General features: G+C 42.4%; 1 protein-coding gene across 6 annotated transcripts in view; it reads right to left on the bottom strand.

The window, feature by feature from the left end:
- The window catches only part of csmd3b (CUB and Sushi multiple domains 3b), a 285038-nt gene that overhangs the window by 73561 nt on the left and 198670 nt on the right, over positions 1 to 12807 (bottom strand). For all 6 annotated transcript variants that reach the window (XM_054763453.1, XM_054763451.1, XM_054763454.1 and 3 more), the window contains 6 exons: positions 6043 to 6225; positions 5501 to 5827; positions 4399 to 4593; positions 2643 to 2781; positions 2067 to 2254; positions 1802 to 1990 (listed from right to left, as the gene is read on the bottom strand). In XM_054763453.1, coding sequence (XP_054619428.1) covers positions 1802 to 1990; positions 2067 to 2254; positions 2643 to 2781; positions 4399 to 4593; positions 5501 to 5827; positions 6043 to 6225 — 1221 coding nt within the window. The remainder of the gene's footprint in view (positions 1 to 1801; positions 1991 to 2066; positions 2255 to 2642; positions 2782 to 4398; positions 4594 to 5500; positions 5828 to 6042; positions 6226 to 12807) is intronic.

Here is a 12807-nt window from a genome sequence, read left to right as displayed (position 1 = left end):
TCGCAAGGTCGGAAAGTTCTACTCCCCAAGGACCTTGCTGCGGGTCACAGGCTATCGCAGAATCGGGCCAGTCAGTTGTTGCAAATGCCGCATCCTGTTCCGACTCCACCCAGTAATAGTTTTTACAACAAACCCCCCCGCCCCCACCAACATAACAAGTTGAGTTGTAGCAAGTCGTGAGAGTAAGTCCACGCCGCACAAAGGCACAGACCCGACACTCATGCTTAGCTGGGACGCCTGCGTGCACAGCGCCATCATTTATTTATACTTTGCTGCCAGGAAGCTCTGAATATTGAATGTTAAGCTGGGTGAGAAATTTGGATTCTGATTGTCTTCTCTTTTTTTGGCTTCAATATCTGCTGTCAGCTCCGATTCCTGTCCTCTCGTTCTTTTCTCGGGCTAAAAACTTAACGTCTTATTAGCGTCACGGCGAGACGACGAGTCTTACTGCATTCGTCACCACACTCGTAACATGCAACTCAGCTGGGAAGACCTTTTCTCAAGTTACAGCAGGCTCAGTAAATACAAACAGCAAAGAGATTACGAGAGGTGCGGCACAGAGAAACTACTGAAAGATGACTACAGTACAGCACATACAAATATTGAACGTTTACTAAGGGTGTGGTGCATAGAAACAAATTGTAAGTTCACTAACGATGTGGCACATAGAAATACACTGAACACTTGTGACGCATTGAAATATAATGAAAGTAGGGGTGTGGCGCACAAAAACCTACAGACAGTTTGCTTGGGCTCTTCACAGAAACACTGAACGTTTACTAATGGTGCGGTGTGTAGACACATTCATAGTTTAATAAAAGTGTGACGCATCGCATTGAAATTTGACATCTGGTGCGGGTCAAAGAAACATATTGCAAGTTTATTCAGGGTGTGGTACATACAGTACTGTACACACAAATGTTTGACAAAGGTGTGGTGCATACAAGCATTGAAAGTTTACTCGGGGTGAGGTGCATAGAAACATACTCAAAGTGTACTCCAAGTGTTGCGCATAGAAACATACGGAAGGTTTACTAGGTGTGAGGTACATAGAGACATAATGAAAGTGTACGAGAGGTGTGGTGCATACAAACATGGAAAGTCTCCAAGGGGTGTGGTTTTAAAGACAAGTTTAATGATGGTGTAACACTAACATTCAGAAACTTTACTGAGGGCGCGGCATGTACAAATAAAAACTAGAGGTGCTGCGCATAGACTCAAGCTGAACATTTACTAGGTATTTGGTGCATAGAAATCTTTTACTATGGGTACGGTGCGTATTAGAAACACATTGAAAGTTTACTAGGGTGTGGGTCATAAAAACATCTTGAAAGTTTAGTAGGAGGGCGGCATGAAACACAGAGTTTGCAAGGGGTGTGGCATGTACTGGAGAAGATAATATTTATATTGTATATTAAAAACGTATTTGGAGTGAGACGCGTACAAACTACTGAAAATTTACTTGAAGTGTGGCCCATACAAACATACCAAAAGTTTATTTGGAGTGCGGCATCAAGGCAGAGTACTTGGGGTTTGGCACAGACACAATGAATACGACACAGACACTAATAACAATGTTTTTCTTACCAGGGGTGCGGCGTGTACACAAGATGGTCTCTGTATGTGTTTCTACTGTAAGGCGGATGTTTGTCTTTCATGGAGTTGTCTCTGTGCCGCATCTCCATGCATGAATGCAAATGTACGTTAAGTACGTACCGTACATGGATAAGACACTACTAGAGCCCTTCAGCAGAGGATTAAAGACAGTTGTTGAAAAAGAAAGCCTTTTGCGTTGACTTACCGTCACATGTGGGTAAAGCGTGGCTCCACCAGTGGTTCTTCTCGCAAACCAGCGGCTCCTCGTGGCTCAGCCTGTAGCCGGAGTCGCAGCCGAACGACACCGTGGACCCAATGGAGAAATCCTGTCCATAGCGGATGCCGTTGACGGGAATACCCGGGTCCAGGCAGGAGTAGCTGTCCACCGTGACGCCTGCAACAACAAAGACATACAGTACACACTCACAAAGTCATGTTGGGGGCATTGGGGAGCCAAACCCTGTGCTTACTTTCATATAAGATCTTGAAGCCCACGTTGGAGCGGCTGTTGTCGGTGGTGAAGAGCAGGTAGAGGAAATTGCTGCTGCTGAACAGGAACTGAGGCACCTGGGTGCCGTTGAAGGATCCCACCAGGGGGGACAGTAAGTTGGGTCCGTCGTGGATCTCAAGGAAGTCGTAGCCCAGCTCTGTCTGAAATCTGTGGGGAAACATGTTGATCGATGGATGGTAAACGATCGCAATCCAATCTGGTTCATTGATAGAAGTCAAGGTACCTTGGTTAATGCATCTCCAAACAAGTGTTTCACAAGACAGTAAATAAAGCAGATGTGACAGAAAACATGATAACATAAATCTGGAATATCCTTGCTGTGAGCTCGCTTCAAGTCACAGTCTAGGGAAGCTGCAAGAAGTCATTGTTGCCATTCTGACTTTTCACTCCATTTTATTGCATATCCTTTAAAATCTATAGGGTTCTTGCTTTGATAAAGAATAACTGCAACAAGTTGGATCAATCTTTCTTTCACCACTGAAAGTCAATATTTGGTTGATTGATGGTGAAAGATTCACCAGTAAGTTAGCATTACCTGTCAAAGGTGACTTTAATGGAGCGTCCGGGTTCTGACTCAATCACCCACTCACAGCTGAGGGAATCCTTGTAGTAACCGGGCCAACCAGGAGACAAAATCACACCATTGGGTGCTGAATAGTGGCCGCCACATGGAGCTGGAAGACAAGCAAGGACAAGGGTGAGGTCAGTGAGGCCAGTTCGGAACACAGTTGGGGTTGTTCTACAAGTTCCCTACGGACTCCGCCAACTGTTGTCTTGCTAGCTTTCCCCGCAGTGGGCAGAGGCTCATTTAGTTCCCTCCGGACTGGGGCAGATTTTCCGTGCAGCCTCCTCTGGACCCGACCAAATCCACCCACCCAAATGGCAGAACGGCAGCAGATGGATCGTGTTGGAGTTGCTTTGTTTGTAACACTAACTCAAGAGCGTGAGGAATGGACGCAATTTGAGTAAAGCCCCAGTCCAAAATCCATCTTGGCGTCGCCTGCAGCAAGCAAGACCACTGAAACTGCTTGCATTCTGCAGTCTGGCATTTTTGATTTGTCATGCAAGTGAGAAGCACACACAAAGGCACTTGTTTAAAAAATAAGACACATTAGTCAGCAACACCAGCGTCTGCACACATTAATAAAGGCTGAGAAGAAACTCCCTTATAAGTCAACTAAAGGACCATTTAATGTATTTAAATTGTATATTCAATTGTATAGAATACTTGTATAGAATTTTTGGAAGTATTTCTTTGAGTGCCCTATAAACAGATCAGACAACAGATTATGCAGAAGCATGACTTTAATACGGCATAAAGCAGCTAAGGAAAATTCTAATGCAAACATATATATTTTTTTAAAAAGCCAATTTTCTGTCCAAAACACTTTCGTTGCTTCAATAAATGAAATACTTAGTGGCGTATTGAAGCATACTGACGTAAAAAAATGTGTGTTCTAACATATTGTACAAATATATCAAACCTTACTAGGGTGCAGCGCATAAAAACAACTTTCACTAGGGACATGGCGCACAGAAAAACAGTGAAAGTCTACTAGGTGTGTAGCGTAGAGAAACATATCAAAACTTCACTCAGGGTGTGGCACATAGACGCATGCTGACAGTTTACTAGCGGTGTGGCGCTTAGAAAGATAATGAAGGTTAACCAGAGGTGAGGTTCTTACAGATACAGTGAAAGTTGTTTTTTTTAGGGTTGCTACATATAGAAGCATATTGAAAGTTTACTAGGGGGACGGCACAGAAGCATGGTGAAAATGTACTAAGGATGCGACACATGGAAACATTGAAAGATTACTAGGGGTGTGGTGCTTGGAAACACGTTGGAACTTTACATCTGGCGCAGTGCATTGAAGCATATTGACGTTTGCTACAGGTGTGGCACTTAAAACGTAATAAAGGTTTACCAGAGGTGTGGCACTTAGAGCTCCATAAAAAGTTTGCTAGGAGTGAGGCACTTAAAAGCGTAATAAAGGTTTACCAGAGGTGTGGCACTTAGAGCTACATAAAAAGTTTGCAAGGAGTGAGGTGCTTAGAAGCGTAATAAAGGTTTACCAGAGGTGTGTCACTTAGAGCTACATAAAAAGTTTGCTAGGAGTGAGGTGCTTAGAAGCATAATAAAGGTAATACAAATTCTTTATTGAAAAGACTTGACGTGGTTACGCTGAAAATATTGACTTTTTTTTTTCTTCTTTTTACGAGAAGGGCTGTTTTGGGCCCCAAGGTTGAAAAGTGGAACTTTATTGTTTGGGTTATGTCCATTCAGTTTGTACCTTCACATTTAGGGATGGGCCCGCTCCACATGACCTTTCCTCTCTCCAGCTGGCAGGATATGGTCTCACTCCCTTGGGTTTTGATAAAACCGTCTTCGCAGACCACCGAGATGGAGCTGCCCAGCTGGAAGCTGTCTCCGAAGCGGCGGGCGTTGATGGGAATCCCAGGGTCTGGGCATTCGTTGTGGCCAAACGCTGGGGTCAGAAAGTTCAAGAGAACTTATTAAGAGAGTGAGGGTACATGAAGAATGTCATTAGAGAGTGTAAAAACTCTATTTTACACTCCCATCACTTTGACTGCGTTTCAGAAGGTCTACAATATATTCCGGCTATTCCGTTTAGGATGAACTCATACATCCGCTCCCCGTTGCATCCGTTTGCACTGCGCTCGGGTGGACTGGAGCAAAAGCGACCACTGATAAAATTCATGCGAGCGTGCCCGCTTGAGGGGATATGGTCGGCTTCATCACATTACAAGTTGGTCCAAGAGTCTACAAGTTTGAAAGGTTCCTGTTCTTCACCAGTGCAGCGGCGCTCTGGTGTTATCCGCACCAGGGGGAGAAAATGACGGGTGCAGTGGCCCAAAAAATAATAAAATGTTACACGCTGTTATGAGCTGGATGTGCGAGATACAGCATAGGGGAGTTGTGGACAAAGGACCTCAATATGTTTGGGATATAACAACAAACTGATGTTCAGGCTGATAGGACTTATGAGTTTCTCCTTTTTCCAAGCACAGAAATAGTACTATGTTTAGTGGGAAAACACCCTGGCACTAAAAAGGAGCAGAAAGGAAGTGAACTGAAACATCTGGCCATCAGCATTAAGTGGACGCCCATGAGCGAGACCACTGCTGCTATCACCGCGATACTGACGAACCACCAAATATCAACCACATCATTTCTGGAAAAATAGACCTAAAAAACATTATGAATATATTGCGTTTATTAATACTGAATCCTACTTAGCTGAATTCACTTATCCCTCTCGGGTCTGGAACCAATTACCTGCGATAAACGAGGGACGATGTTTTTCATTAGACTGCGACGATCAGTCAAAGGAATTCAATACATCATCTTTTGAAAATGATAAGGTGACGTACCACTATAGGTGATATTAAAGCCTCTTCCCGACATGGAGTGGTCCGCCTGGAACTCCAGCCTCAGCGTGTTTGTGTTGGACGTCAGGTGGGACGGGCTCTCGGCACCCGAGAACCTCCCAATGACAGCGGCGTCGTTGGTCTCGCCGTCTTTCACGGTGAGGGCGTCGTAGGGCGCCTCCAGGTCAAAGTCATTGAATGCCAGGTGGATCCGGGAGCCCGGCTCCGACAGGATGAGCCAGACGCAGTTCATGTTGTTCCCGTAGCCTTCCGGGTAGTCGGGCGACAGGACGGTTCCGGAGGGAGCTGTGAAGTTGGACATGCAGGGGACTTTGGGAGAGTAGGAAGGGAGGTGATGGGAACAGAGCATCTTTGCTGTTAAATATTCATGTGCACATCAACGCGGGTCATCGTCTGCTCCAGGCCATGGTAAACTCTGTTGCGGTCACCATGGCGACTGGTGAGATTGAATGTTATCAGCATCGCAGCAGGCCACAAGCCGCACTCTTTCTTGTTTGCCGGAGGAGTTTGGAGGGAATACTCACAGATACATATGGGGATGTTCGCCGACCACTGGTTGTTGTCTTGGCAGGAGATGGTTTTCTCGCCGATCAGCTCAAACCCAAACTGGCACTCGAACCTCAGGATGCCGCCGTTCAAAAAGCTGTCGCCCTCTCGTATTCCGTAGAGAGGCGTTCCCGGATCGCCGCAACTTTCTTTGTCTATTTCTGTGAACAGGATGGTCATTTGTTCAAAAAAAATAAGTCCCCAGTTAAACCTGCTGCCTTAATATTTGCAAAAAAATCTTTTTTTAAAGCCTCTTTTGGGACATTGCTGTGGGAGTCGCACACAAACAAACTGGGGGGGGTGGAAGAGATGGGCTGAGGCGTTGTGGATTTTTGCTCTTCTCCGGGGAGCTGCTAAAAAAAAACGATAACACAGACGATCCACAGCCGCTTCTTCTTTTAACGATGTGCTGCACCTATCGCACATTCGTTCGACACGGTGGGGGGGATCACTTACAGTGTGACTTACTGTTTGGGTGTTTCGTAACGCGCACAAAAAGCGACCTAGCTGCTCGTTAAGAACCGTGTGAGCGCGTGTGGGAACTGTAGCCTTTAGCAGGATCCATTGTGTCTTTGGAGTCATAATAAGTGCAGGGGCCACAGAAAAGTGGACGTTATAAAGGATCATGAGCAAAATGGCTGAGTAAAAAAAATAAATGCAATGCTAATGCTGTAGGCTAAAGTCACATAAACATCTTGAAGTCCAATAAAATGCATTATAGTGCCCATAAAAACTTTGCTAGTAAAGAAACATTACCGTATTTTCTTGTAAACTCTCCAACTAAAGAGTGTATTTATTATGCTAGCTAGAAGCGCTAGTCAAGTACTGTTTGCATTCTATTAAAATATACAGGAAGTGATAGCTTTGACTCTTTGATATTTCATGAGGACAAAGTAGTGTCATCCATGGACAATACAACTTCTGAAACTGGATGAGTTTTAGATGCTTTTAGCAGTCTCGTGACTTCCATACAGGCTTTGACTGGGTGTCATGTTCCAATCGACAATGAAAACTGATGTATCGATTGCATGCTGTCCAGAATCCTAGTATTTAGTTGTCACAGTAACACGGGTTGACTTTTTGTGAAAAAAGCAAAGAAAAACAATCTTACTGTCTGGATTTATAGAACTGAAATTGACTTGTATCGTTCTGCTACTCATGAATGGAAAACAATACAAATCCAATCATGGAAATGAATCACCCCACCTCTCGTAGCTAGTTTCTATCCAACAAATGTACTTGTAACTTTAAGTTCCAGGTACTTCATTCTCAAAGAACCTAAGTTATGATATGATAATGCAGTACCCAAAGAAAAGTATCAAAAACAGGGTAAAGTCAGTCGAGCTATTTGCTGGTTCCGCTGTGTCTTACGGTCTTTTCTTGTTTCATAATTGTGCTTTAAAAAACAGAAATGTGCTATACCAACGTATAGTCTCTCCAGACTAGCCAAATGTGCAAGGAATTGTTGTCAGCACAAACCATCACACCCCGAGTCAGTAGTTTCGATCAAAAGTACCTGTAACTTTTAGCACCTGGTAACTAATTCTCAAGGAACTGAACTACTGGTACTCAGTGTATGTCTACGTACAGTATGTTCACCACGGTTTGAGGTCTCAGGAAGATTACCAACCGTATGAATGCAGTACCCAAGAAACGTGTTGAACCGACACACTTAGTCGCTGGTTCTGTGGTTGTTCGGTTCTGAACGTTAACACCAGTCCACTCCTTGAATCAAATCATATAATTCTAGATCATTCTTGAATTAAATAACAATATAAAAAGTACCCATTGTTGTTGTCTGTCAAAAGTACCTGTAACTTCTAGTTCCCGGAAGTGAATGGTTACGATTGTTGTCTATGCCTCCACCACGGTTTGATTCTACCGTGATATGAACGCAGTACGCGATAAACAGGTTGAAACAGTGGACTTACTGGTTGGTTCTCCAGTTGTTCGCTTCCTGAACATGTTGAATACTCGTCCTTTAGGTGGGGTTCAATAAATGACCGCGGAACTAAAACACTCCATGGTTTTCCATGGTGGAAATGTTTATGCCAACGTCACCGTCCTGCAATCCAAGACGGTCGTATTTACATGTTGCATTAACTCGGGTGTCACTCTCCCACGCGGAAGAACAGAAAAATGGTAGCTCTGAGATGGACTCTAGCGTGAAGAAGATTGCCTCTGCCGTTTGCAGCGTCAGGAGAATGACTTCCACTTATTTGCTCACCGCGCCGAGAGCGAGTTCAAATCCATCAGCGCCGCGCCGCCTTTAGAAGGAATTAATGTTGTTCGTCTGATCATAAGATTAGACGGATCCCCTTTGATTCTGCGTGAAATGCCACCATGTCGCCATCACTCTTTTTGAAAATTTGGTGGATGGCATTTCTGAGGATCTATTTGGCCTCGGCCCTACCTTTACTTTACTCCTTCCTCTTCCTCTTCAGCGCTGACCTATTTTCACTCTTATTTACTGGTTCTGCTGTATGTACACTTTTGTGTGTTTATACGTGTGTGTGTGTGTGATGTATTGCATTAATTTCCATCATGACATCGTCTTTATGAGAGCCACAGAGTCAACCAATCACAGCCTTACCTCGCAGCACACACAAGAAAGAATGGAGAACAAATGACTTTGGAGGGAACATTTCTACACAAATGTGTGTTTGTGCGCAACTCCTGAGATTGCACACTCTGCGCCACATATAATATTCCATCACACGGGCCGCATTGTTCATGGGAGTACACATATGGCACGTAAATACACTTAAAGATCCAAGAGAGAACCTAATAGATTTTGGGAGGATAATGAGATTGGGGGTGGTGAAAAAAACTGAAAAAAAAACTGCATCGGCTGGTTTCTCTTTTGTGACCATTGTGAAATTGATTTGCGAGGCTGCTAATAGCATTGGAGGCTTACCTGTGCGCTCTAATCTTTTACTTCATGCAATAAACCTCTCTCTGTTTTGCCTGTTTTCTCTGCTTTTATGTGCTGCAGACAAAGCTGTGATGCATTAAGAGATTAAATCAAACTTTTAACTGTGGGAGGAGTGGATTGCTTTGTGCTTTTCACACAAAAATCTCCTGTCCAATTAGCGTGACGGGAAGGAAGGAAGGGGGGCGGGGTTACGATTGAGGCGTTCACGCTGCACGCACGACTCGGGATGCTCTCGTGAATGAACAAGATCACATTCATGACTCCCCTTTTGAGGTTTTCAAGCCGCGTTCGGCGACTGCGTTGAATGATGTCCACACAAACACGGATACGGACGGGGTTTGAATTTCACAGCTTCATTCTTTCCACTTTTTCAAAAATATATCCATCAATAAATCAAGCTGTTTCGTGGTTGAATGTGACCTAGTCAAAACATGCATATTTAAGCTAATCTTACGCATTTTCTGCCTAAATTAGCCATTTCTAGCATAAAAACGGCTAAATGAACCAAAATACAAATATAAGGCATTCAAAAGACGCAGTCAAAGTAGTCTACACTAGTCACTAGGTGTCAGTAATGTTACTGTGATGACACACAAGCACCAGACTTGATCAGCAGGCCTTTATTGCGGCCGTGAAATATTTCACAACAGGCACAATAATCCCTAATTAAAATCCTTAATAAAATCACGGCCTATCACTGTGGCCGTTACCCATGGCAAGCTGAAACTCAACTCTGAACCCCTCATGTCACTTCCTGTCCGCCACTTGCTCTGCTCCCCTAGGGAACACATTTATAACAACACATGCAAGCATGAGCCTTATTTATGTCCTAAATGGTGTACTTTTATGAGTGTAAAGGTGACTAGCGGGGTGTTATTTCATGGCTAGAGGGCTCGAATAATGTTAAAAACCATATTTAGAAGGTTGTAAACAGGTTGTCTATGCTATAACTATGCTACAACAGGTCCTATGACAAAAACACCAGTTGAAGGCAAAGCGAACCGTACCAAAGTGTGCATTGAGTATCTTTTTGTAGTGCCTGCACCTGACCAGAGTACAAAAGCACAAGTGTAGATGCAGCCTACGTAAGTTACCTCTCCAACACACAGAAGCATAAGGGGAGCCTTATTGACCGTACAACAAGCTACATTTCATCAAGTCGTATTTCACCATGACTCAGTCCTGCACGGTTATATTAAGATACTTAGCAAGGCCGCACCCCCCTGCAGGACTAAAAAAAAACAATCTCACGGGCACAACCCTGACGACTGTGACAAGTCGCTTGCTAACGAGCTCAACAATGCTCATAAAAGATTTGTTGTCCTCTAAATTATCATGCTGAGTGCCAAATGAAATTAGATCCGTTTTGTCTCTCTCGGGCAGAATGTCCTCATTAATGAACACAAAATTACAAGGGGGACTTTTTTAAACTTTCTTGCGCTACCATGCTCTTCCTTAAAGGGTACCAGAGAGTTTTTAGTCCCTTTTATGCAAGGTGACTTCTTAATGACACGTGTCCCAGAGGCCTGTTTATGAGTAGCAAATGTGAGGGCACCGCTTTTGAAGTTGCGGCATGTCATGACATCATAAACTATGACGTAGAGCAGGCTTCGCTACATACCTTCTAATAAAGCTCTGCCAACTAGGTGCTTCAAACTGAAATATGCGTTGTGGAACTTTACAGGCTTCTTTAACAATAATGTATAGAATGACATAAAGCAGGCTTCGCTACACATCTTCAAATACAGCTTTGCCAAGTGGGTGGTTCAATGTATATGTTGTGCAACTTTAGAGGCTTGTTTAACAATGATGTATACAATGGCATGAAGCAGGCTTCACTACACATCTTCAAAGAGAGCTCTGCTCAACTATCCTTCAGTGGGCTACAGACGCAGGAGCGGCAAGTTTGATCATTTCGAGCAAATAGGCTAACCTAGCAAGATGTTGCTGTTAAAATGTGACTTTAATGTTAGCACTTTAGCTCACATACTGTAGCTATGCTAGTGTTACTAACGTTAGTGTCCTCCTGTCCCACTCCTCAGTGTTACGCTGTTGTATCCAGTCTACACAATAGCGCTTCTTGGAGACGCACTCTCTGTCGGATACAGGCGTGGACAAACACGGCTCGTTAGCATGAAAGCTAGAGGCGTGTTCCCAGTAGTACAGTCTAAAATTCAGCATACGTGTCTAAACGTGTCATCAAGACGTGCAGTAATACGTGTAATAAGGCAACTCTCAGCAAATGGCAAATACAGACCCGTGTTTTGCACACCTCTGCTCCATGTTTATGGAACTCCGCGTGAATGTGGTGTTTTCAGGAAACAATTTCTGGCAATGAGTCATTCTCCAGAGCGCTGGCTTTTTTTTCTTTTTATAAGAGCACCCTGGCAGCATTATCCCATCACCCGCTGTGTTCGGAATCTAAAAATATGCGGCGTCATCGTCATAAAATCCGCTAGATGTTCTACTATGTAGCTCCTGCTGCTCTCTTGATGTGATGACTTCACTCATTGAGTTCTTTGTCAAGGCCTCCATCTCACACTGATAAAAATGTCATCTTACTACACCATTACTACGTGTAATGTCCTCCATCTCCCACACTCTTAATTTCACATCTTGGAAGATTTTATTTTACATTTTTCATCTGCTCTTTTTATGCGCTTTTAATATGTATTTTTATTAGAGCGAGGGATGTCAAGGTGAGTTTTTGCAGCACAAGGAAGATCCTGTCTCTGGGAAAAGATATATCACGCCACATAATGTTTATTGTTCTGTGTTCACTCTTATCTTCAATCTTGACTTAAACATGTCATTTTTATACTTTTATGCATAGCGCCTCAAGTTTTCACGCCCCTGACATTATTTGATACGATATGTCCAATCCTGGGGTGTCCCAAACGCAGCCCGCAGCAAATTCTAAAAATATAATTTAACAAGACAACTGAAAAAGAAACCCAACAAAAATGGATAAAAAGCAACAATAATTTTACAAGAATTAATAAAAAAAAGTCAGAATATTAAGAAAAAAAGTAATCTAACGAGAAAAAGGCATAATTTTACAAAAATAACGTCAAAATATTATGAAGAAAAATGTCATTTTAGTAGCATAGTGTTGAAATATCAAAGAAAAAAGACATTTGTTTAAGTCATAATATTATAAGAAACAAAACAAATAAAGTTAAAATTAGGTTGGCGAAAAAGTTATAATATGGGAATAAAGTCAAAATATCATGAGACAAAGATTCCTTAAGAAGAAATATTTGGAAAATAAAAAAGCCAATATATTATGGGAATAAAGCCCTAATATTATGAAAAGAAGATTTACATGAAGAAAGTTGAAATAGGTGAAAAAAAAAACAGCAGAAGTGGAAACAAACAGCAAAAATTGTACAAGAATAAAGTCAAAATGTTTTTTTTTTAAAAAGTTGATATCTAATGAAAAAAAGGCATAATTTTACAAAATAAACTATGGAAAAAATATGTCATTTTAGTAGCAAAGAGTTGAAATATGAAAGAAAAATACACTTTCTTTTAAAGTCATAATGTTATAAGAAACAAAGAAAACAAACAATAAATGTATGAAGATTGTTTATGATACCTTCACTGGGAAAACTTTGGACACCCCAGACTCGTCTATCATGACTAAATTATACTTACACTTATAAAATATAAATAAAATACAATATAAAAAAATAGCAATTTAAAATGTGCTTATCGGGCTTAATGCCAACAAAAAAAGCATTTTGTTGGAACATAAGCATTTCCCAGGTTCACTATTTACACTATTGTTCACATTCCATGACATCCA

This window comes from Dunckerocampus dactyliophorus, chromosome 20 (assembly GCF_027744805.1).
Source record: "Dunckerocampus dactyliophorus isolate RoL2022-P2 chromosome 20, RoL_Ddac_1.1, whole genome shotgun sequence".
NCBI classification, from domain to species: domain Eukaryota; kingdom Metazoa; phylum Chordata; class Actinopteri; order Syngnathiformes; family Syngnathidae; genus Dunckerocampus; species Dunckerocampus dactyliophorus.
The sequence above is the reverse complement of the archived record's forward strand: the minus strand, read 5'-3'. Positions and strand labels throughout refer to the sequence as shown.